At 42.0% G+C, this 26,618-nt stretch overlaps 2 protein-coding genes across 2 annotated transcripts in view; one reads left to right on the plus strand and one right to left on the minus strand.

Annotated features, from left to right (window-relative positions):
• Nucleotides 1-12,383, minus strand: ROMO1 (reactive oxygen species modulator 1). The gene is made up of 3 exons (XM_083147628.1): nucleotides 12,220-12,383; nucleotides 1,631-1,764; nucleotides 1-165 (listed from the first exon to the last, which is right to left on the minus strand). Exons 2-3 carry the CDS (start codon nucleotides 1,762-1,764, stop codon nucleotides 57-59), a joined length of 243 nt encoding a protein of 80 aa, XP_083003754.1. The 5' UTR covers nucleotides 12,220-12,383; the 3' UTR covers nucleotides 1-56.
• Nucleotides 12,373-26,618, plus strand: part of NFS1 (NFS1 cysteine desulfurase) — an 18,018-nt gene continuing 3,772 nt past the window's right edge. Inside the window, exons 1-9 of the mRNA XM_083147627.1 lie at nucleotides 12,373-12,604; nucleotides 16,437-16,513; nucleotides 20,691-20,807; nucleotides 22,153-22,236; nucleotides 22,900-23,052; nucleotides 23,132-23,225; nucleotides 24,623-24,757; nucleotides 24,928-25,085; nucleotides 26,260-26,365. Coding sequence (XP_083003753.1) covers nucleotides 12,514-12,604; nucleotides 16,437-16,513; nucleotides 20,691-20,807; nucleotides 22,153-22,236; nucleotides 22,900-23,052; nucleotides 23,132-23,225; nucleotides 24,623-24,757; nucleotides 24,928-25,085; nucleotides 26,260-26,365 — 1,015 coding nt within the window. The 5' untranslated portion in view covers nucleotides 12,373-12,513. The remainder of the gene's footprint in view (nucleotides 12,605-16,436; nucleotides 16,514-20,690; nucleotides 20,808-22,152; nucleotides 22,237-22,899; nucleotides 23,053-23,131; nucleotides 23,226-24,622; nucleotides 24,758-24,927; nucleotides 25,086-26,259; nucleotides 26,366-26,618) is intronic.

Consider the following 26,618-nt stretch of genomic DNA (forward strand, 5'->3'; position numbering starts at 1 on the left):
TGAACTCTGCAAAATATTTTATAGATTTATAGTGAATAGATAAAACAAAATGAAGATCAACATCGAATTCCCATCCCAATGGCCATGAACGTCCCAAATGTTCCACCACTTTGCAACATGGTCTTTCCAATGCCACCAACAAGTTCACGCCCTCTCATTCCAAATCTGCAAAGAAAAGCACAATTGTTGAACATATGACCATATGTTTTAAAGTACTGTCCTAGTTAAACAAACATCAAGTTGGGTAATCTGACCTCTTCGGGTAAAAAAAAAAAAAAAAAAGGGATAAACAGCAAAGTCCAATCAATTATTTAAACATTTCAAATCTAAAATGTAGTGTAAAAAATACAGTATTTGTGGGCTGCAAGTGGAAGCAGCCAGTATTTACCCTGCATGAAAGATATATAAATATTTGTACCCCTTACCTAGCAACACTGGTGCAAAGTACTTGCTCCTAACTCAGACCCTAATAGTACATCGATACAGGTATCTGAAAAACCCAACATGATTTTGTCTGATCTCCAATTAGACAAGGTAATTATTTAAAGGGGTTCTCCAAAAGTGGACAATCCTTTTAAATAATTACTACCTTTGAAGGACAAGCCATGTCCCAGGATCGCATGTGTGTGACATCCAATCCAAGGCGCAGTCCCGTAGACATCGGACCGAAACAGGAGGTAGATTATGTATGAACTTGGGTGCTGGATCGGGCGGTGAGGAGCAGCAGGGTGGGTGGCTGAGCGCTAGCGGGTGTTCAGCAGGACTGGAAGCAGCAAGTATTAAAATAACCTGTCAAATGACTAGCTGGCCTCTGATTGGCTGATAGAGAGAGAGCCCTCTCAGCCAATCAGGCACCAGACAGTCATTTGACAAGTTATTTTAAAATTCTAATACACGCCTCTGCTGAACACCTGCTAATGCTCAGCACCCACTGCCCATCCAGGTGCTCTTCAGCGCTAGCTGCAGCACCGGCTCCCCATTTTTACATGTGATAAAATCGCATGCGATATATCACATTTATAAAATGAAAGATCAAGTGCCAAATCGTATGTGAGCCTCCCGGTGAACTGCCTGGCAGCTCACAGGAAAATTGGGTCCATCCGACTTGTCCTTAGGATAAGTCGCCATAATGTATGGGGGCCTTAAGATACATTGATGTCACTCTAAACTACTTTCTTGACAAGTTACTCCATGAAGCATATATAAGGTTGCAATACACCTTTCTGATTTACTTACATGTTAAAAGGAAGATCAGTTGTGTATCTGAAGAAACAAATCCGTCCTAAATTTACTTTTAGCAGACTGCAACCAATTTACATTGATAGGTCAGAACCATTTCTGGCTAGTACTATGAAATAAAAGAATGTTCACACTAACAAAGAAAATAGTAAGTCCTACAATAGTGTCATTCTAGTGGAACAAGTAATGACTGCTATGCATTCCGGTGACAAAATACAGTACCAACATTAACCTAATGTCTGATACTGGATGTAGGTCATTTGGTTTTAAGTTTCATTATATATTAAAGGACCATTAACATTTGTACCCAAATAGCACAAGGTACAGTTTATCTTTTTAACAGACTTTGATCCCAGGAGATAACAGCTTAGAATGATTTTGGTTTGCTTACCTTAAACAGGAGACCGTGCCAAACACAGCCCCGGCTGCCATGCCTACTGTAAAACCCATCACAAATCCCATCTTAACTTTGTCAAAACAACTGGGTTGTGACTGCCCATAGGGTCCACCAACTGCTACTGGCATCTGTAAGACAGTATTAATATTTTATGTACCTTGGCTTCATAGTAGATGACCCAATCCCATAAGCCCAACATTACAAACATGCTCTATTTTCAATAACATGTATAATTATCCATCAGAATGCTGCTTTCAGCACACTCTATGTTCTCAATCACATTTCATCAGCAAGTGCTTTATGTGTAGCACTGGCATAAAATGAAATCCTACTTTTCCCATTTCACATACGCAGATGGTCACTTTCCAAACCTATATTGTAATTCAATGGGCGATAAATATGCAGTTAAAGTGGCATGTAACGGTAGATAGTGAGAACTTTTACCCCTTATGGGCAAGATGTATTATGCCTTGAAAAGTGATCAAATTGAGAGTAAGAAATTACCAGCAAATCAGTTCCCAACTGTCATGTTTGCAGGGCCCCCAGCTTCTGCTCATGTTAGGGGTGCGCAGCAAGCTGCGAGCATGTTTGCGGTGGCGCAATGCCAGGCAGTACACTAACCCATTCCGGAATGTGTTCCGGCAGCGGGTATCAGAGCAGCACCTGAAGAGGTCGGTAAAATTAAGAAGAAAATTCTCTGGAAATCCAGAGTGTGCATCCTCTCCTATTATTATAAACTGAGCTGTGGGAAGGGGCATAGAGGGAAAGAGCCAGCACACCCTGTTTGAAGTTTTACATGCACAGGCTCCTTTGGACCCCATCAATACCCATAGTATGAAGTGAACCCCCAGTATTCCTTATGGATGATGGGGAAAAATAAGTTAGGAGCCGATTGGTTGGTTATTTATCCCTTTCCACTTTTCAAGGATTAGTACGTCTGGCACATTGTGGGGGCGATGCTACAGCATCACACATATACAGTCTCCAAACATCTATTTCCCATACTTAATTATCACATCCCCCCTCATGGTGAAAACCCTTCTGAAACTCAACCAATATCATACATTTTTCATTGAGGATACTATTTTGATAACCGTATAGAACAGAGTAATTCACCATGCGCCAAACTAGCTTCTGTGTTACTATACATCCCAAAATATTAGGGCATGTTAAAACTGTTGCAGTGGCTGCTAGTATTGAAAGCCAAATGCGGGTAAAAAAAATAAAGTTAGTAACTTTTTTTTGCTGTGGGTTATTTTAAAACTTTTTTTTTTTACACATTGAGCACTCTTACACTTTACCCCCACCCTCCTAGCTAACACTAAATAATAACTTTCTCCATAGAGTTAAAAAGCTCAATCCTGACACATACAGATGGAGCCCCTCTCATTCAGGCAGGGGCTGGCGGTATATTAGCCAGCCGCCGAAAAGGGATGCGCGCGCACACGAGAAGCATGCTCATCCCCTTCAACTGGTGCTCCCCCGGGTCCCCGCCGCCCTCCAACTTCTTTGCTCCCCCCCCAACACTGCCCGTCTCTCTAGGGTGGAGATGGGCAGGGTTTTAATGCCCCGCCGCCAGGAAACTGTGACGCAAGTCAGATGTAGCATCTGCTCGCCAGTAGGGGTGGTCTGGCGAGCCCCAGCACTGAATGAGCGGCGCTACATCTGTAAGATGCTCAATGCAGTGATGTGTATTTATACAGTGCACAACGCAGCCGGGGCCTAATTTATGTTTGTATTATATGCAACTAAGGTCTTTTTGGTAGACTACAGTTGTGTATGTGCATAGCCTAACCATTAATGGCCAATTTCCAGTGGTTAACACGAACCACAACTTTTCAGGAACAGTGTGTGCGGATTGAAAAAAAATAAAAATCATTGATTTAGATTACACTTAATGGATCCACGTTACGGTAGTTTTTTAACTGCTGAAGGAAAGTTAGAAGCTCTTAAGTTTGCGAAGGAAAAATATCTACATTCATATACCAGTCTACGAACACTTCCCCCATTTATTGACCATGAGTTGTGGTAACAATAAATTGGTGGAAAATGCACATTGGTTCAGAAACCTGAAATAGGCCGACATGTTTAAGTCCGACAGGGTCAGAGGTCAACACAAACATTAGGTTGACAATGGGAAGGTCAACAGTAAAAATGCCAACATGAGTTTTTCATGTTTTTGTCCCAGATTATGTCGACATGTACACCATCTAAGTGTACCACTGTGCCCTCCAAGCTTTGGGCACACTTTTTTACTCTACGACCACGCCTTTCTGAATGCTAAAGCATGGAATACCTCCTGTCGGCGTAAAAAACTCGTTGACCTTCCAATTGTCAACTTTCAGACCCTGTCAACCTAATGCATGTCGACCTTAAGAGGGTCAACCTAATGACCGTATCCCACGGTGATTGCCCCAATAATTCCATAGGTGTGTACTCAGGAATTAGTTAAAAACTGAAACAGATGACTCCAGAACTGATCAACTCCCTTCAGCTGTGCTAATCTGGTGCTTCTGGAAACAGTTCCTGTTTTTACCCCATCAATAGGCCATACATGGAGTCTAATGGTTTTTCTGTTGGGAGTGCTGCGCTTTGCTCCAAAGGCCGGTTTCACACACTCCGGCTCCTGCCGGACTGCGAAAACCCGTACGGCCAGAAAGCCGTGCAGCACACAGTAATTTATCATGGAGGGGATAGCCACAGCCCGGCAGCCGTCCCTTCCAGTGGCGGGATCCGGCTGCAGCCGTGCGGCCGGGCCGTGGCCGTCCCGTGTGAATGGACACAATAGTGTCCATTCACAACTAATGTGTGCGGCACGGCTCCAGGGCCGTGCGGGATTTCACCGTCCGGCAGGAGCCGGAGTGTGTTAAACCGGCCACAGGCTGGTTTCACACACTGCGGCTCCTGCCGGACGGTGAATTCCCGTACGGCCAGGGAGCCGTGCCGCACACACTAGTTTATAATGGAAGGGATGGCCACAGCCCGGCAGCCGTCCCTTCCAGTGGTGGGATCCGGCTGCAGCCGTGCCCGTCCCGTGTGAATGGACACAATAGTGTCCATTCACAACTAATGTGTGCGGCACGGCTCCCTGGCCGTGCGGGATTTCACCGTCCGGCAGCAGCCGGAGTGTGTGAAACCAGCCACAGGGTAGTGTGTGTGATAATGAATGGTAATTGCTGGGTGGTTAGAAATTATGTTTTTTTTTAAACAAGGTGCAAAAGGTTAAACAAGGTGCATAAATTGTAATTTTTACATAGCGTGCAGATGTTAACCCCTTCACGACATTTGACGTATTTATACGTCATGGCCGGGAAGTACTTCCCGACACATGACGTATATATACACGTCATGACTTTAAACTGTCACTGCGTCTAGAGACGCAGTGACAGAGGGACGATGTCTGCTGTCCCTGACAGCAGACATGTCCCTGCATGCCCAGGGGGGGCTGCGATGCCGCCCCCCCATCGGCGATCGCTGTGATTGGCTGTTCAGTGTGAACAGCCATTCACAGCGTTTTCCTGTGTTACCAGCGAATCAGACGCTCGGTAACACAGGTGTCAATCACCGCCGGGCGTCAGGGGGCATGAGGGGGTCATCGGTGACGATGACACCTCACCCCACCCTCACCCCACCTGCCCCCAAGGCTGTGATTGGTCCGTGGGACCCACGGACCAATCACAGCCAAGGCGCGACATTTAAACTAACGGTGACTGCGCTGCAGACGCCATTTCGGTCTGGAATTGCGTGCAGAGCGGTCACCGTGCCTATCTGCCGTGATACTGACCTGATCCTTGCTAATACTTACCTGATCCTTGCAAATACCTTACCTGATCGCTTGATCACTGCTTGTAGCGTGCTGGACGCTTCCTGGATCTGACTTCCTGAGACTTCCTGCTGCTGCTGCAGTGTGATAGAGAGATAGAGAGATAGTGACAGAGAGAGCTATATTTTGTGTCTGCTACCCCCCCTTTTTGGGGGTGCAGGGGTTTTTTATATATAAATAACTGTCAGTGCTGCTGCTGCAGTGTCATAGAGTGATAGATAGTGATAGATAGTGATAGATAGTGATAGATAGAGAGATTTGTGTCTGCTACCCCCCCTTTTTGGGGGTGCAGGGTCAGTGCTGCTGCTGCAGTGTCATAGAGTGATAGATAGTGATAGATAGTGAGATAGAGAGAGATAGTGACAGAGTGATAGAGAGTGTATATTTTGTGTCTGCTACCCCCCCTTTTTGGGGGTGCAGGTTTTTTTTTATACATATAACTGTCAGTGCTGCTGCTGCAGTGTCCTAGAGTGATAGATAGTGATAGATAGTGAGAGATAGAGAGAGATAGTGACAGAGTGATAGAGAGTGTATATTTTGTGTCTGCTACCCCCGCCTTTTGTGCTGATCACTATATCTGAGGTGATCAGCAACTTTTTGGGGGCGCAGAGGTTTTTTTTTTTTATATATACCTGTCAGTTGCTGCCAGTTGCACTGTCAGTTGCACCAAAGGTTGTGCACCTGCTGCCCCTCACTGGTAATCAGTGTCGCATCACTGATCACCTTTTTTTTTTTTTTTGTGGGTGCTCTGTGGTCTTTTTTTAATTTTTTTTTTTACACACACTGATTTTGTGGGTGTCCTGTGGCCACTGTGCGCTGATCAGTTACGTACATCACTGATCAGCTTTTTCGGCACAGGGTTGATCTATTTTTTTTTTTTTTTGATCAAATTCCTGTTGCCTTTGAGCGCTGTTCAGTGACGGACGTTACTGACCAACATCTGTGCTCAATTTTTGGCGCAGGACCTTTTTTTTTGTTTTTTTAACCCCTTCAATTTTTTTTTTTTTGTATAAAGTATTTTTTTTTTTCTGCACTACATACACACTACACACTACATACCCCCCGGGTTGAAATAAAGTTTGTACCCCCCCTACACTATACACGTGTTGAAACATTTCACTACCAGTAACACAAAAATAAAAATGGCATCCCAAATGTCATCCCAGTCATCCAGAAGAATGTATTCAGTGGAGGAGGCATATGCCATGCTTGCCTCTGATTCTGACACAGCCAGTGAGGCAAGCGGGGAATTTGAAGGATTCGTCTTAAGCTCCTCTTCCTCCTCTGGTGATGAGGGACCCCCTCAAAGACGCCCCCGTAGAGCAGCTGAGACCCCCCCCCCCCAATAATTGATCTCGTATGGACCCCACCACCAGACAATTTTGAGCCCCAGGTTCCTGAGTTTTTGGCCATGCCAGGAATCCAATTTGATTCCACAGGTCTCAGAGAAATTTACTTTTTCAAATTATTTTTCTCTGATGATTTTATAAATTTAATGGTGGACCAAACTAATTTATATGCCCAGCAGTTTATTGCTCAAAACCCCACGTCATCATTTGCTAGGTGGACCCCTGTAGATGCAGTAGAGATGATGACGTTTTGGGGTCTGGTGTTTCATATGGGCATAGTAAAAAAGCCACAAATTAGGCAATATTGGAGTACAGATGTTCTGTACAGCACCCCATTTTACCGTATGGCCATGACTCGGGCTCGTTTTGAGGCAATCCATAAATTTATACATTACACCGATAATGCACAGTGCCCACCCAGAGATGATCCCACCTTTGACAGGCTATTCAAAGTCAGGCCGGTCATTGATCATTTCAGTGCCAAATTTGCAGAGCTATACATCCCTGATAAATGTATTAGCATCGACGAGTCCCTTATACATTTTAAAGGAAGGGTTAAATTCCGCCAGTACCTTCCCAGTAAGAGGGCAAGGTATGGCATAAAAATGTATAAGCTGTGTGAAAGCACCACAGGGTACACCCACAAGTTTAGGGTATATGAAGGGAAGGATTCAAGAATTGAACCGCCAGAATGCCCCCCCTCCCTCGTAGGTGTTAGTGGAAAAATTGTCTGGGATTTAATGCACCCCTTCCTGGATAAGGGTTATCACCTCTATGTGGATAACTTTTACACTAGCATCCCCCTGTTTAAGGCCCTTGGTTCAAGAGGTACAGCAGCTTGCGGTACTGTGCGCAAGAACCAAAGAGGCCTCCCCAAAACGCACATTGCCCAAGTACTAAGAAGGGGTGAAAGCAGGGGAATATGCACCGAAAATATGTTGTTGGTCAAATATAAGGACAAGAGGGATGTCCTTATACTGACAACAATTCATGGAGACAGTACCACCTCCATCCCTGTACGAGGTACCAGTACCCACACCTCAAAACCTATTTGTATCCTAGATTACAATAAGTACATGGGCGGAGTGGATCTTTCAGATCAGGTACTGAAGCCGTACAGTGCCCTGCGGAAAACAAATATCTGGTACAAGAAGCTGGCCGTGTATATCATCCAGATGGCACTGTATAACGCTTACGTGCTATTCCATTCTACCGGCCAGAGGGGGACATTTATGCACTTTCAAGAGGAAGTCATAAAGGGCCTAATATTTGGGAACCAGCAGGCAGAGGGCCCCAGTACTTCTAGTACTGGCCCCGTATTGTACCAGGGCAGCATTTTCCCAACGAAATCCCCTCCACTGCAAGAAAGGGAAGGACACAAAAAAGGTGCAAAGTTTGCTATAAAAAGGGAATAAGAAAGGAAACTATTTTCCACTGTGAAACTTGCCCCGACAAACCCGGCCTATGTATAAAGGAGTGTTTCAAAATATACCACACATCTATGGATTATTAGGTTCATCATTTCACCGTGCTTCGGGGGTCTTGCTAATGCCACATAGCACCCACCATTCATTCCACCAGAATCTGAGCTGCAAAATCCAAAAATCACTCCTTCCCTTCTGAGTCCTGCCATGCGCCCAACTGGTATTTTTTGGTCACATGTGAGGCATTGCCGTACTCTGGAGAAATGGGGGCACAGATTTTGGGGTGCTTTGTCTCCTTCATTCCTTGTGAAAATGACAAATTTTGAGCCAGAACTGCATTTTTTGTGTAAAAAAAATGTAATTTTTCATTTTCACTGCCCAGTTGTATCAAAATTGGTGAAACCCCTGGGGGTTTGAAATGTACACTATACCCCTAGATGAATTCCCTGAGGGGTGTAGTTTGCAAAATGGGGTCACTTGTGGGGGGGGTTCCACTGTATTGGTAATGCAACATAGCACCCACCATTCATTCCACCAAAATCTGTGCTCCAAAATCCAAAAATCACTCCTTCCCTTCTGAGTCCTGCCATGCACCCAACTGGTATTTTTTGGTCACATGTGAGGCATTGCCGTACTCTGGAGAAATGGGGGCACAGATTTTGGGGTGCTTTGTCTCCTTCATTCCTTGTGAAAATGAAAAATTTTGAGCCAGAACTGCATTTTTGTGTTAAAAAATGTAATTTTTCATTTTCACAGCCCAGTTGTACCACAATTGGTGAAACCCCTGGGGGTTTGAAATGTACACTATACCCCTAGATGAATTTCCTGAGGGGTGTACTTTGCAAAATGGGGTGACTTGTGGGGGGGTTCCACTGTATTGGTGCTTTGGGAGTCTTGCTAATGCAACATAGCACCCACCATTCATTCCACCAAAATCTGTGCTGCAAAATCCAAAAATCACTCCTTCCCTTCTGAGTCCTGCCATGCGCCCAACTGGTATTTTTTGGTCACATGTGAGGCATTGCCGTACTCGGGAGAAATTGGGGCACAGACTTTGGGGTGCTTTGTCTCCTTCATTCCTTGTGAAAATGAAAAATTGAGCCAGAAGTGCATGTTTGTGTAAAAAAATGTAATTTTTCATTTTCACAGCCCAGTTGTACCACAATTGGTGAAACCCCTGGGGGTTTGAAATGTACACTATACCCCTAGATGAATTCCCTGAGGGGTGTACTTTGCAAAATGGGGTGACTTGTGGGGGAGGTTCCTAACTTTTAGCACTTATGGTGCCTAGAAACCTACATGGTGCCTAAAAAAAAAATCTCATAAAAAGGAGGCTCCAAAATCAAGTAGGTGCTCCTTCTATTATGAAGCCTGTGGTTTGGTCAACGTGCACACTAGGGCCACATATAGGATATTTTTGAAAACAAAAGAATTGGGGGAATCAATTTTTAGTCACATTTCTCTAGTAAAACCTACTGTATTCGTTAGAAAAATGTATTAAAATGGCAAATCTGCAAAAAAAATGAAATTTTGAAATTTCACCTACACTTTGTTTTAATTCCTGTGAAACACCTAAAGGGTTAACAAACTTCCAAAATGCTGTTTTGAATACTGTGAGGGGTGCAGTTTTTGAAATGGCATCATTTATGGGGGTGTCTCACATACAAGTCCCTCAAAGTCACATCAGAACTGAACTGGTCCCTAAAAAAATCAGTGTTTGAAATTTTCTTGAAAATTTGAGAATTTGCTATTCATATTGTAAGCCTCCTAGTGTCCAAAAAAATTAAAAGGAAGTTGAAATAATGATGGAAACATAAAGTAGACATATGGTCTATGTTAGTTATTAACTATTTTGAGTGGTATGATTATTTGTCTCACAAGCAGAAAATTTAACATTTTGCAAATTGCTAAATTTTCCATTTTTTCACGATATTTTGGTATTTTTCACAAAAAAACACAGACTGTATCGACCCAAATTTACCACTAACTTGAAGTACAATGTGTCACGAGAAAACAATCTCAAAATCACTGGGATAAGTAAAAGCAAAAAAAAGTTATCACCACTTAAGTGAGACATGTCAGATTTGAAAAAAAGGGCTCTGTCATGAAGGCACAAACTGGCTCTGTCATGAAGGGGTTAAAACATATGCAGAATGGTGTGCAGTGGTTATGTCCAGAGATCCTTTGGGGAGCGTGGTGGTGACCGGTGTTGGTCAGGCTCACCCGCGGGTGGGTCAGGTAGCGGCGTCCCGCTGGCCTGTGCCCTAGGTGTCCTTGATATCCCTGGTTCGATGGTGGGTAGTGGCAGTATGTTTTTGCAGGCAGGAGTGCAGTCAGGGAAGGAGCGGGTGATGGTGTTATCCCTCTTATATGCTCTCGTAGTGAGCGACCGTCTGGGGTGTCCTTAAGTCAGAGCTCCCACTGGCTTGCTGTGGTCGGACAGGGTAGTTTTTCTGGCTGGTCTGGGCTCGCCGTGTACTGCTTCCCTGCGGGTGGGTTTTAACTCGTCGAAGGCTGGATGGTGTTCTGCCTCCTCCGGTGTTGCCCACCATGGCATGTCTGGCGGGGGTTGCGGGCGGGTAATGCTTTTAATCGCAATCAGCCGCCCGTAGTTTCCCGCCGACGGACCTGTCAGTATTCACCTACCCTCGATCCTTCCTGTGCTTCGGCGTGTGGGGCTTGCTGCGGGCTGGTCCTGAGGCAACTCAGCTTCTGGCTTGTCTGCGTGCTTTTTATCCTGTGTTCCTCGCAGCGTTGTTCTTCTGCTGCGCTGGTGTTTCTTCACAGTGCAGTTGCGTGGATGCCGGGGGTATCGGGAATGTCCCTTCTGGTTGCTGCTTCTTTGTCGGTTCACTGTGTGTGATCCAACGCATTTCGGCCTTCTGGCCTTCTTCTTGGGAGTTTACAGCTGTTGTGACGGGATTGGTTTAAGTCTGTTGGAGGCGGGTGTTCTGGGGCTCAGTGCTGTCATCTGATTGGTGGATGGCAGCTGTTGGGGCGTTAGTGGTCTCTTATTCGTTAATGTCCTCTGTCAATCATTGATTCAGTTCTTTGTTGGAGGTTGGTGTTGATATTTGTGTTGTTGGGCAAAGTCCTTTGCATTGTGCATATACATTATACAATTCAGCATGTGGTGGTAGCAATGTATGTTATTAGGCTGTGCTATTGTGCTGTGTGTTGTGAAACATGGAGGCTGTAAACCTTTCCTCCCCAGGTCCCTGGTGGCAACAAATATGAGGACAAGCACTTGTGCTAGCTCCATAGCGGCAGAGATTGTAGCACGGGGGTTGACCCGCACAGCAGAGGTATACAATTATAACCAGTAGTGAATGCCATGCGCAACTTCTCCACTTTATCTCTCTAATCTTAAGCTTCAAAAAGTGATAAAATGGAGATTGATAAACAGCCAGACAATCAGCTCCTAACTGCCATGTTACAGGCTGTGGGCCAGATTCTCTAAGCTTCAAAAGAGATAAAAATAGAGAGAGTGATAACAAGCCAGCCAATCAGCTCCTGCCTGACTTTTTTCAAACACAGCCTGTGACATGGCAGGTAGGAGCTGATTGGCTGGCTGTTTATCACTCTGGATTTTATCACTTTTGAAGCTTAGAGAATCTGTGTTTGAAAAATGACAGGTAGGAGATGATCGGTTGGTTTTTTATCACTTTATCGCTTTTTGAAGCTTGATACATCTGGCAGTGAAGGTTTGATACATATCCCCATAGTGGGCAGGAAAACTTCGCTACAGCACCTAACTTGCACACCGGCGAGTAAGACCACTGTGCCGCTCTCCCCTCCTGTCACACCACAGTCTGCACGGCCCCGTACAACAGGTCTGCAGGAGGGTAGCAGCGACGAGCGGGGATTGCACAGCTGCAGTGCTGGCTTGTCCTCAGCCGTATCATCATGTGCCCTCTGCTGCCCCCACCCCAACGTGTGCCCTCCCTGTGCCCCTGCTCCAGCCCCCGACAGCCCTACTGTACTCACCTCTGCTTCCTGCCGGTATCTCACACGCCCTCACTCCGAATCTCTGCACTGTACTTTGTCTTGTAATGTAATGAAATGTCAGATCGGGCGTGCGGCCTCCGGGGCCGGGCAGCAGCTTTCTGATGACGTTGCAGCCTATCTACCCTCCTTTCCTGGGCCGGAAGCTTGTGCGCAGCAGTACACCCCGGACTCCGCCCACATGCGGTCACACACCGCCCCCAGCCAGGCGCCGTTACACAACAACAACATTAGCAGCAGCACGCCGGGTAGCTGCTAACTGTGTCCCGGTCCATCATGCTGTGCAGGGCGGCACTCAGGAGGCTTCTGGTTGCGGGGACCTGCAGGAAAGCGCTTGGTGTCCGGGCCAGTCATGTGGAGAGGACAGGTACTGCGTCCAGGCCTCGGCCTGCAGTGTGACAGCGGGGAGATGCGTGCTGGTGTATGAGGCTCTGCTGCTAGCCACCCACTGGACTACAGTAACATGTTATGGGACGCTGTATATAGACATAGGGGAAACATCTCAGAACAAGGGTCCACTAACGCATGTAAACTCTTAATATAACCCAAGTAGACATATATCTATCTATATATCTATATTGTCCCATAACCAGGACTACAGTATATAAGCATAGTGAAATGTTCCAGCTGTTATTCTTGTCTGTTAGGTAACATGTGCTTTATGTTACTTAATGCACGCAGTACTGTGCCAGGCGTTGTGTAGTGAATATCTGAATATAGTGTTGAGTCACACTTGGCTGAAGATGCATTCTGTTTCCCCAAGATGACAGCTCTAACTGACCCTTACTATATTTTTTTATTAAGTTATCATAATGACACATTATAAATAAAGTTGGCAGGGTGTGGCACCCCATCAGTTCTGCCATGGACTTTTATCTGACTTTTCTGTCCTTTCCTACCCCCAAACATTATATAACCTGGTTGAACACTTTGTGGCTTGCAGCAGGGAATGAGTTAAGGCAGGGGTGGCCAAACCTGTCTTTAAGATCTACCAACAGTTCATGTATTTCGGGCAACTTGTGGAACTGTAGTAGGAATGAATGCAGGACAGGTTTGAAAATGTGACCGTTCGTAAAGACTACAGCTGTGCACCAGCTAGGTGATTTGGAAAGCGTGGACCATTGATAGATCTCGAGGACCGGTTTGGCTACCCCCGAGTTAAGGTGGCCATAAATCAGAAAGACCAGTTTTACCATCATGACTGTGTCCAATTTTCCTTGGTGGTTTTTGGACACAATGTACTCACAATCTGTCATACAATCCGTCATACAATCAATCTACTGCATGATTGTATGATTGACGCTTCATTTAAATAGGGGACTGGCCTACTAGGTTCAAAAGCACAGGAGCACCAAAAATCCTGTTTTTTAATCTGCTCACATCTGCTGCGCTACTCCAATAGCCCTAATGAAGCAATCCTCTGAAAACTGTTTTCAGAGTAGTGACAGAATTGTGCAAAAGGACGTCCACCGCTCGCTTCAGCCGCCCGCCTATCTGCCACTAGAAACTTCTGCGTCTCGCTCCCAGCATCTTCACTGCCACGGGCCATCCGGAAGCTGCACCTCTCTTCTCTGCTTGGGAGGGAGTGTCACATGACTCTGGTTAAATGAGCCATCTAAAGACAAAAAAAAGCACATGCAATCTGCTCCCAATCCCAACTTGTTGCACGTCAGATCAGAGGACCAATCCTCCAATCTCCCGGGGTCGGCATTGAATGATTGTGTGCACACAATCTGCATACAATCCATTTTACAATACATTGAGATTGTATGATTGGGTGCACTCTCTTCCACATGTATCGGGGCCTTTAAGTTCACATTGGGCAAGATGTATGAAGTGTGATATACTCCCTGCCAAGCATTTTAACAATACTAATCACCTATTTATTAACACAATTAGTATCGCAAAGGACAACTCTTCCATAAAGAGATGCCCTTTCCGAAGCCGCCACTGGGTGAGAGGATGCCCGACTCCTGGGCTTCTCCTTCTCACTGCACCCGAAAGGTAAAGTTGCGTTTGCTAGAGAGGAGGTGGTCACTGGATCCGAGGAGCACACCAGGAAGCTGCCAGGATAGGAGGTGATGGGGGCCGTAGCGAGTGGTGCGAGATGCGGAAAGAAGACCATAGGATAACGCAATAAAAGCTGGTGTTACCTTTTACATCGAAAAAAGTGGATGGGAGCAATTCATATATATTTCCATTTAATAAATCCCGCCCATTCTGTGCTGTATCTGGCATGTGCTGGGACTGCCAGGTACTGAGCCCGCTGGCAGTTGGAAGATGGCAGACTAGCAGTGACCACTGAAGATAACAGTGCTGCAGGGCACAACAGAAAAAGACCCTGTTCCTGTTGATCAGATTCGGGACAACAGCAGCCAGTTTGCAGCATCAGTCTCCTGGCAGCCTTGTCTCACAGGCAAACAGGAGGGTGTAAAGAAGTGGGCAGACATACCCTGGGGCTATAGCAGGAATTTGGTAATGAAGATTTCCTCCCACACAGAGGTGCACAGGAGACGATACCTGTCCTGAGACTGACAGCCAGTAGGCAGAGAGGAGGCTGTAACATGTTGTTTGGAGGGAGAGCCATGGCTGCCGATCCCAAAGGAACATCTCATTAGTGTGTAGATATTGATAGCACCATCACATTGGTTGAACTACAGGTCAGTAGCCACAAACCACCAGTCGCTGGTGCTTGCAGTTAGGGGAGGAGAGCACTGTTAGTGACAGAGACAGTATTAGATGCATCCACAGTTATCTGTTCATACTGAAAAGCAAATTACCGGGTCAAGCATTTCTACCGAGTATTTTGCCTTTTAAAACTGCACCTTTTCTTGTGTGCAAGGGTACTGGAACCCGCGAAATGACCCAGCATTCAAATGCAAGGTAAAAGATGGAATTTACAGACAATTCTGTCATGGTTTATGGTTAAATGCTGCAGGCAAGGACAGTTCTGAGACCATCAGCTGCCTAAGCCCCATAGCCTTAACTTGCCATATAAACTTAAGTGCAAGCAATCTATCAAGGAACTTATAGGGTGGTATTCAATTGTTATATCGCGCCCGATATCCCATCTGAAATGACAGGAGACTGTAGGGCGATAGATATCCAATTGATCTATTTTATTGCACTCATTATGGTCAGGTTTAGCAACACATTTGTGCATTTCTCCTCACCACCACTGGGGATAGCGAGCTGAAATCCTAGTGAAAACCAATTGAATACCGCCCGTAATTTCTTATGAGTAGTTGTCAGCTACAGTTTGAAGATACAGTTTATAAAGCAAAAAATGATGTCAGGAGTATATATGATGGTGTCATCATACATACTCCTGACATTTGAAAAAGTGTTGTAAGTATCTTAACTCATAGCTGACTTTAAGACAGAACACAACACTGCTGTCTGCTGTGGTGTTTCTAGCACAGGTCTGTTTTGCATATCAGTGCTGATATACAGACCACACTGTGCTAGAAGCACTACAGCAGACAGCGACACCCCAGGCAGGGAAGAGGAACTGCATGGGTTTTCAAAGATGGCGAGTGCTAGAATGAACACTATACATGCCTTGTGATAGGTATGTGCTTTTCCTTATCATTTACAGTGACTTAAACCACTTTCAGACAGCGATGGACGAATAAGCCAGCCATTACCCGGCTTTTCAACTGCTGCTGTCAGACCCTCCTTCACAAAGGAGAGGAAATCTCCTGGTCTAAAAGAGCCGGTGATTTCCTCTATTACATGGGTTTTTTCTCGCCTGTGTGAAAGGATCGATCCGGATCTTAAACTCTGCATGTCCAACCCTTGTCTTTTGCAGGGTCAGTGACTCAGAGTTTAAGATCCGGATCGACCATTTCACACAGAAAAAGTTCCCGTGTTTTTAATGAAATTCCTGTGTGGAACTGCTTCACCCAGTAATTTAATTTTTTGTGTGGAAGGAGTATTATTAAAATATTTTATCATATATCAAAAGTGCCCCCAACAAAAAGAGTGCGTTTCCTTTCCCTTTATTGCAACTAATTGACTCTCGGGAGCACCTCCACCTCCAATAGATTCTTACTAGACTGTGGAATATACCATATTTATTACCGTACTAGCTTGTACATTGGACCTCCTCCGTCCCTCATTTATATAAAGCTAAAAGCTTTAGCCAATATACTTTGATAGGGATGTATACATATGACCATTATTTTACTTCCTTACAGATTGGCGTGATAAGAAACACTTGGAGGAGTCAGATCTTAGACCCCTGTATATGGATGTTCAAGCAACAACTCCAATGGTACGCTGCATTAAATATTTTGACTTGGTAATTGGTCATTGCACTTCTTGTGAATAGTGAGTCCAATATTCTTTGTTTTCCCATCCCCTATGCAATTTATTTTTCCAGGAGTCTCCTGAACACCAACCTGAATTGGATTCCTAATATACATATTTCACTTTAGTATACCCCCACACCAGCCCTTATAACCCATCCCTCCTCCACTGGATCCTCCGTTTTAGTTTAGTGGCTACATGAGTAAAGCACACTTTTTCTCACAGCTTTCAGCTAGGCTTTATTTCTGTGTATTGAGTTTTTATATTGTGAATGCTTCAAGATTCCCTCCTTCAGGATGACAGCATTGATATTCTGACTGCTGACATCCTCCCTGCCGGTCATCCATATGTTTTTCCTGCAAAGGATGACTTGAAAATTTGTAAAGAGTTCCAGACTAAAAACATAAAAATACGCCCAAAAAACATTGAATTGGCTGGTCTGCGTGGGCTAGTGGTGAATGGATGTGTTGAGATCTGCACACAAATAAATAGAACCCTATATTGTACGGGTATGCACCGCTAAATTGTATATGATTTTATAAGCGGGGGTGCTATCTTACCAACTAAAGATATATAGTCAGAACAAGAAGAAAAAAGGTAGTTGTATCAAAAGCACTCAGAGGGTTTTTTATATTAATATTATATCATGAAACTGTTTTTGGAATTATTCTCCAAAAGTGGGGAATCCTAATAATCTTTATTAATTATATGGATTCAGGATGCACCCACTATGATTGGGAAATTGAAGAGGTTACAATAGAAGACATACAATATACATATTACACAATACAGTGAAAAGAGAATTTAAAATTATGTGTCAAATATAATTTAAAATATAGGCAGTTGGGGCTGGGAAGGGTAGTGCTTATTTCAAGCTTGGGATGAATCCAAACAGACTTGATACGGATGATGATCTTAAATATTTATATATTCTTTAAATATGGCAATTAAGTCAGCATAATACTACTACAGATCTCACACCATCATATGTGATTCTGTTTGACCCATAGATTGGAAGAACCTTAAGATATACCTTGCCACAGTAATAAGGCATCCATCAACAATTGCACATGAAGGGCTCTGCTGGGTGCATCCTGAATCCATATATTGAATAAAGATTAATAGGATTCCTCACTTTTGGAGAATAATTCCAAAAACAGTTTCATGATATAATATTAATATTAAAAAACCCTAGGAGTGTTTCCGCTACAACTACCTTTTTTTCTTCTTCTGACTTTTTATCAAATCCTAAAATAAATCTTTGCCAAAATGTACCCTGAAATCTTTTGTCCAGGACTGAAAGGGAATTCTTAAGATAAATTGTAAGATCACAGATCTTTCTAGTGTGTGTGGGCACCTTAAGTCTCACATAGAGTGTTATATAAAAATATAGTATTAAAACCATTTTTCCCCCAGATAATTAGCAATAAATGTCTTTAAACTATTTTCCAAATCCTAATATACTGGACATCAAAACAAGATTGTAAGGGAATGAGAAAATGTGTTGCTTAAAGCCAAAAAGTTATAGTAACTGTGGGTCATCATCTAGCTAAAAACTGGGTACATACTGGAACAACGCAATCTTACATTTTACTGCAATACACAATCTACAATGCATGTAAAACACATCAGGGTTTATTTAATAAGTTGGGAGTTCTATTGAAGATGGGATGTTGCTATGGGCAAGCTATCAGATTCTATCTCTTATCTTATAGAATGTGCTAAATGAATAAGAAGTAAATTGTGATTGGTTGCTATGGGCAACTCCCATCTTAGTAAATAAACCCCATTGTGTCATTCATTAAAGTGTCCTATTGAACATGCAGTACATCTAATGGGATGATTCAATGAATGATGGATTGTGGGTATACACTATGGGGGAAATTTACTAAGATGGGAGTTCTATTTTACGTGGGATGTTGCTTTGGGCAACAAGTCAGAATCTACTTCTTATTTATTTAGCACCCTCTAGAAGATAATAGCCAGGATCTGATTGGTTGCCCATAGTAGCATCCTATCTGAAATATAACTCCCATCTTAGTAAATTTTCCCCGATCTGGTGTGTATCATATATTATTCAGATCCACGTCTGAACGATATATCCTACAGTATATCCCAAAGTGTGTTCCTGGCTTAACTGTGTTGCCAAAACCCTGTATAATGTAGAAATGATTAACAAAACTTTGATGAAACCACCATTACCCTCCTTACTGAAAGCCTAGAATCGTACTCCACTAAAAACACACACACACACACACACACACACACACACACACACAACCTTATTCTAGTTCACTCTTTCATGTGCACTGCAGGTGGGGCAGATGTTACTTGTGCAGAGAGAATTAGATTTGGGTGGGGTTTTACTTCAAAGTAAGATCTATATTGCAGTGTAAAAATAAAGCAGCCAGTATTTACCCTGCACAGAAACAAAATAACTCCCCCAAATCTAATTCTCTCTGCACAGTTTACATCTGCCCCCCCCCCCCCCCCCTGCAGTGCACATGGTTTTGTCCATCTAAGAAGAATTTTGTCAGAAAGAGTGAACTAGAATAAGGCCCTAAGTCACTGACTACCGTATGATCACATCTAGTCTAGCGCTTGAGTCCTTCTTCTACAGACTTGGATTTAAATATTTAACATAGAAACATAGAATTTGACGGCAGATAAGAACCACTTGGCCCATCTAGTCTGCCCCTTTTTTAAACATGTTACCTCAAACCATATTTGATCCTTATTTTTTTGTAAGGATATCAATATGCTTATCCCAAGCATGTTTAAATTGTACTACTGTATTTGCGTCTACCACCTCTGTTGGGAGGCTATTCCACTTATCTACTACTCTTTCTGTGAAAAAAATTCTTCCTCACATTTCCCCTGAATCTTCCTCCTTCTAATTTCAGTGCATGTTCTCGTGTTCTGTTGCTCCTCTTCCTGTGAAGAATGTCTCCCTGTACCTTATTAAAGCCCTTGATATATTTGAAAGTTTCTATCATGTCCCCCCTTTCCCTTCTCTGCTCTAAAGTATACATATTAAGATCTTTTAGTCTTTCCTGGTACGTTTTGTGATGTAGGCCATGCACCATTTTAGTTGCTTTAAAGTCATTGCTTTCTACAAAGGACTGAAAACCTAGAACCACCTGCAATTACATTTCGTGATATATTGTACAAATTGTTGGTCTGTTCCACTGAGGGGGTGATATCCAAAAGTAATAGAGGGCAACATTGTCTCGATGCAGTAAACTATTGTAGCATTTATTTTTAATGCTTCTTTTAAAAGTATTGGTCAAAGCCTCTGATCATCATCGGCTTTTACAAACCATGGGTTATTAATTCTAGCCCTTCGTGTCTTGCCATCTCATTAATAAAAATGTTATATACACAATAGTAAGTAGAAAGTTTTGACTGTTCCTTACATAGGATGGAACTAAAGTTTTTAGTATTTTCATATGATAAGCTGGTTGGCCGCAGTCTGAGTTGTCCTAGTCAATGACCTATAAACATTAAGATTATTAGAATATTGTGTATCCCTTGCTGTCTGAGCCTGATTCAGAGAAATGGGCATTTCAGAGAACAGCTGTTAGGAGCGATATGCAGCAAACTGCATGCGCAACCCAGACGTAACCCTTAGCGTAAGTACAATCATAAACCAGTGAGTGAGTGAGTGAGAGTGTGTGTGTGTGTGTGTGAGAAGATGTACACAGTTGCACATGACATCATTACAACTAAAGAAGGCTTCACAGATCCAGGGCAGTTCAGAGTTGAGACAGGGAGGTGAGGAAGACCTCGTGGAAAAAAGTTATGTCCCGATTTTCAGCGTGCGGCTGCCATCTCCTTCACAGCAGCACAGCCACAGTGGTCATTTGCTAAGAAGGTTAAGAGAGGCACTGTGCCAGGCAGGGACAGTTCAATGTAACACTATTGGCGGAGAGACCAGGTCACCAGTGCTCTTGAGCAAATGTGGGCGTCAAAGGATTTGCTCAGTTCTTCGCGTGGAAATATGTATATTTTAGCATATGTTTATTTTAGCAGTTGATAATCTTTGTAATCTGAGTTATGTATGATATGCGTACATCTCTGAATCGGGTCCATTTGTCTTAAATATTTTATATTCTCTCTTTTTTTTATATTTTTTTTTTTAGGATCCCAGAGTATTAGATTGCATGTTGCCTTACCTGGTGCATTATTATGGAAATCCTCACTCTAGGACCCATGCGTACGGTTGGGAGAGCGAGAAGGCAATGGAGAAGGCACGGGAGGTAACGTCAGCAGGCTAAAGCAACGTATACAGTACCATATTTTACTGTTGCAAGCCATAGAGACATTTCAGGATTATCTACAGTACTAACCAGATTCCTACGTTGGAACACCTAGTTTCTGTAATATTTCTTTTGCTGATTTTTATGATCTTGAATTGTTGGGGAAAAAAACTATTTTCCTAAATTTTATGATCTGAAGAAAGCCCTTATAGGAAGTCATCTTAATTTACAATTATTTTGTTTTATTTTAAATGTATATATTGTCACACATGAACATCCATACAACTCAAAGTAAAACTTAAAGTGCCCATAGATGGAGTGACAGGGCAGTGTGATGAGACGCCCTTCTGCGCACATCCCATCGCACAGCATATAAAGTATGTGCTGCTCATGCTTTTTGAACTAGATCGCTCCGTGTATGGCCACCTTTTAAGCCCTATTTTTTTTTTTTTTTTTTACGGTGTTCAGTAGGCACTCCATTGTGCTTACAGTATTTGCCTCTCTTACTAACGACCCACTGTCTTTAGGAGTGGTGCCTATTGAGAGTTAGATGGCTTCTCTTGCTGTATACATGCAATTTGAATAAAAAGCACTTTAAACACTGCTTGATAGTGTAGCTAGAAAATTAATATGTGCAAAGAGTTTTAGAATATTTATAATAATTTGCCTTTCCAGACCCAGCGAAAGGGGCAATAGACTTTAAAGTATTAATAAAACACATTATAATCAAAATGCATAAATCGCAGTGGGATATGTTCCCATTGCCATCCACTGTGTTACCACAATCACATATTGTAACTTCCCATGTGTGAGCGCACTCTGGATATCTTCAATCATGTGGCAGGAGTGTAAATAAAGCATTTACATGTAGTGCTTCTCTACAAATGAGGCACGTGGCCCCTTTAGGAGAACAAGGACCACATGTAAGGGCTCTGGAAATTGTAAACGTAGTGAAAATTGGTTAAAACTACTGGTTTAGGATTTTATCCTTTTATAAACTATTGTCTCTTAAGCAAAATAGCATTTATTAGGAAGTGCTCAGCCTTAAGTAAACGTTTTATTCTTTTACATTTAATTTGTTTAAATTGGTATTTAATGTAAATAGAATTTTACCAGCACTGTATCCAGGTATTAAAATATAATTTAGTCCACTTCGGCTGACCTTTTTTATATGTTGGTTAGATTCAAAGTTGCTTTACAAAGCTGACTAATTTTACTGTGGTCTCTAGCATTTATTTTTAATATACAAACTGTTTTTGTGATGCGCAATCTTTGAAATGTGATAACTTGAGCCTTTAAGTGACCGGTTCCTTTTATTATTCACCTTTATTTCTTTTTAATACAGCAAGTTGCTTCCCTGATCGGAGCAGATCCAAGAGAGATTATTTTTACAAGCGGTGCAACGGAATCTAACAATATTGCTATAAAGGTAATACTATGAAAAGTTGGATTCAAAACAATCTTCTGTTAGTTATATAGAAGAAACACACTGTTGAACCTTACACCTGAAATCTTCCAACATATTCCTACTAGGTTTGGATTAATCAAGATTTTATGTGAAGTTAGTAGATCAATGAAAAAGACTGATTAGAAGTGGACATGCTCTAATTCTGGAGGCTGGCAGGTTTAGGAGGATTTGAGTCAAAATTGTATTCACAAAAAGGGTAGTAAATGGGGCGAAAAGTCTGCAGAAGTGGTGGAAGGGGGTACGTCTTTTAGGTAAATTTAAATGCTCTTGGGACAGACACATATATATTCAAAATCAGAAAAAAACAGGAGTTAATTGAGTCTGAGGTTGTGGATTCTAGATTGAAAAAGGTCAGAATAGGTTTGCCAGATGTTTCTTATTTGCTGTCAAAGTATATGCTTCATTTTAAAAATAAATATATGCGCTACTGGTTCTCATATCCGAACATTCTATTTAGGTACAACAGCTTTACTAATGAACAGCAATAAATAAATAGATAAATAAGATTTGATGTCTATTACAAATAAAAGAAAGCAGCGTATGATTGCTTGGCTGCTATAGGTCAGTGCAGAATGTGACCCCCACTGTTCCTTACGCTGGTGTTTTTATGTCCCTGGCATTAAGGGTGTTGCCAGATTCTACAAGTCCCGCAAGAGACATGTTATCACCACTCAGACGGAGCACAAATGTGTGCTGGATTCATGCCGCTCATTAGAAGCAGAAGGATTCCAGGTCACCTACCTTCCTGTTCAAACGAATGGCTTGGTGGACTTAAAGGTGAGACTTCTAAATCATTCTAGATATTGTCATCTGTTTGCCTCGTACACTGGTTTGTAACTTTTTGTTAACTATTTAGGTTCTAGAAGAGGCCATCCGGCCAGACACAAGCATAGTGTCCGTTATGACTGTGAACAATGAAATAGGGGTGATACAACCTATAGCTGACATAGGTAAATGTTGTTGTTTCTGTGTGAATGATTAACAATTTCCAAAGCGACATTTCATTCTCATAGTAGGCTTATTATAAGGCAATCCTTTATATTTCCTGCTAAGTATAATTTTCAGAGATTTTTTTCATTTTTAATTCATTATTTAGGTTTTGTTGAGAGGCCCTAATTTTCTAATGCAGAACAAATTCCAGGAACAGTCAATTTAATTGACCTGTTAATAAAAATCATCCTTAAAGTCTACTGACTTTTTCTATAAGGGAGGATAGGAAAATTTCAACACTCATTGTAGTAGGTTGTCCCTTCTACTTTGTTTTAAGAAAATGATATATCAATTTATTCTCCCTTTTTTTTTTTAGCTAATACTAGCCTATATTATTAAATATCTGTATTTATAATATATAGTATAATATAATTGTAAAAAAATGGCAGATTTTGGTGAATACAGACATTCCGCACTTAACGACCAGGATCCGTTCCTACAACCCGGTCGTTAAGTGAATTGGTTGTTAAACGAGCATATATAAAACCCCTTAAGACTTCTGAGACGCGTGTCGCTAAACAGGCAGGGCAGGTCGTAACTGCGAGAGGGTAGGCGGGCAGGTCGTAAATCAGAGCAGGCAGGGTCGTAAGTCCGAGGAGTCAAAGCACGGACGCTAAACGAAGGCCCGGGTCGTAAGTCCGAGTGGTCGGTAAACAGGTAGGTCGTTAAGTGAGGAATGTCTGTATCAATATAGAAGGTCAGTATATGAGTAAATAGATAAACTAAATTTAAACTTCCAACATATAGAAGAGCTGATTTATAAGACATGCAGAACTGGTGTAGAGTTTGAATACAGCTTTCAAGGAAATTGATATGCTACACATAAGTTCTAGAAATATTTTGATGTACTTCACTCCACCTAGGGGGGTAGGTTGTGATGCTGCATTATCTGGGGTTATCCTATGGCCCAGGGTCTGAGTAATTTACTTGGTATCAATACAGTGCAGCTCTGGGTATATTTCCCCCCTTTCTTTCCCTACATCCTTACTGTACCCAGAGTTGCACTGTATTGATTCCAATAAAAATACAGAAGTTATGTCTTATATGTTAAGTGGAAGAGTTAATTTTCAATTAATTGTCCATTAATAGAAATCACTCCCAAAGTTTAAGCATTAACAATAATGTTTGTAGGCACACTGGCTTCTTGGCTTCTGGGATTTGTCTAGCCCTGAATTATGTACATCATTTATATCTGATGTGTATGTACATAAATAGTTGTGGTCAGAGTATTTTTCTTTTGTATAGCCTAAATCTGACTACACCATTTTTTGCGTTGTCAATTTTCTCTATAATTTTGAAGGAATTAATTATAAATGAAATATTACTTTTCTTAGCTATTTTTCCATCTTCTCTTCAGGTCACCTCTGCAGTTCTCGAAAGATTTTTTTTCACACAGACGCGGCTCAAGCTGCTGGCAAAATTCCATTAAATGTGAACCAAATGAAGATTGATCTAATGAGCATAAGTGGCCATAAGGTCTATGGCCCCAAAGGTATCAGAGGGAACAAAATGGAGATATGTTCTCTATTTGTTTGTGACCTATGTTCTGTTTGGTGATCTGAATGTGGATCAAGTCTTCTATTCATGTCCAAATATGAAAAGATAGTAGTATTTTGATGTGTTGTTTTGTTTTAATGTCCATTTCTTATATTTGCTCTTTAGGAGTTGGGGCTATTTATGTTCGTCGGCGACCTAGAGTAAGATTGGAGGCTTTGATGAGCGGTGGAGGTCAAGAGAGAGGCCTGAGGTCAGGGACAGTGCCAACTCCGCTAACTGTTGGGTTTGGTGCAGCTTGTGAGGTGGCTGAGCAGGAGTTAGAGGTAAAAACAAATTGTGTCTAAACTGTAACACACTTGTTGTACACATAATTTAACAGATGTTAGAGCTCTTACTAAAGGCATCATGTATGTGCTCTTATTAATTATGTGTAAGAATTGGCTGATTAGTCACTTCAGTTTTCAAATTTTGTTCCCAACCACAGGCAGAGGTTTTAATAGAATAAGAGCTTGTAGGTAATAAAAACAAAAACTGATTATAACTTTCTTTTTGGTTATACAATAACCCAAGACCAAACAATTTTCATATTTTTTTACAAATATATCGCATTATGGTCCTTTTGCATGCTATATATTGCATGCGATCCTAGCCAAGGCTCCGGCATGCGATACTGCCTCCCAGGATACTGCTGGGTGGTTCATTGAGGTTAGCTTCGACTTCTCCACTCAAAGAAGTTGCAGTGGTACTTATGTATTATCTGGACTCCCATGTTAAATGCACCCCATTTTTTCGTACCCCTACTATCCAAATACGCATGGAGTTGATTTTATATAGTGTGGCGAGCGCAGCGAGCCACTGTGCCCGAAGCGTGGCGAGCGGACACGGTCTCATAAGAAAAACGGGAGCCCAGATATTACATAAGTACCGTTGCAGTAATGTATTAGGGGCCTTAAGCCTTCTTGGCCTCCAACGTTAACCTGAAAGAATTAGAATATACTGATTTATAAATACTTAGGAGGAAATTATGCACGGATACAGACTTTTTAATTTGAAATCAACATTTCTAAATATTTATAAAATAAAATACTAAACACCAGTAATCTTCTAAATCCTTGTTTAGCTAACAAGGAAATAATGCAAAAATTTAATTGTTTGCCAAGTGTATTTCAGTACTGACATCTTTTATTCTATCCATATGTTTGATAAATGACCTATTTTTGCTTACAATTAAGATAGTTGGCATTGTAGATTAAATAACTTTCACTGCTAGTGGACAAAAACCTAGAGAGACGACAGTAGGTATTATTGCTACTATCACTTCCTGATTGTTTTGATTTGATTTCCATTTTAATTATAAATTATATCATAACAATAGAAAGGCATAGACTTGTGGTTTCAAATACTTAAAGAAAACGAACAATATTTTTAATGGTATTTTATTAATTTCCATTATGCCTCTTTAGACTTTTTATTTTGGTGATATTTTGTTTATTTTAGTACGATCACAAGAGAATCAGCTATCTGTCAGAACTACTGATCAGTAATATAATGAGTAATATTCCAGATGTTATGCTGAATGGAGACCCCAACCAACGTTACCCAGGTATAAAACAATAATTTGTGGCACGTGGCCACTGTCAATTCTAACTTCACGTAATGGAAGTATATTGTTTCTGAAGCATATTTTACAATGTTTTATACCTGTTTTATTAAATATATTTTTCAACCCATGATGTAATCCTAGTGCTCTAATTTATTTTTATGCAATTTATATATAGCTCACAGCATTATTTACTTTGGAATAATGGCAATAAACTGAGGACATTTTTGATTACCATTCTACAGGTATTGTGCAG

The sequence above is a fragment of the Crinia signifera genome, chromosome 6 (assembly GCF_055691185.1).
Source record: "Crinia signifera chromosome 6, ASM5569118v1, whole genome shotgun sequence".
Taxonomy (NCBI): Eukaryota; Metazoa; Chordata; class Amphibia; order Anura; family Myobatrachidae; genus Crinia; species Crinia signifera.

Coding starts and splice junctions, on each gene's coding strand:
- ROMO1 (XM_083147628.1), bottom strand. CDS start 1,764: ATGCCAGTAGCAGTTGGTGGACCCTATGGGCAGTCACAACCCAGTTGT. Junction 166..1,630: donor GGCACGGTCTCCTGTTTAAG/GTAAGCAAACCA, acceptor TTTTCTTTGCAG/ATTTGGAATGAGAGGGCGTG.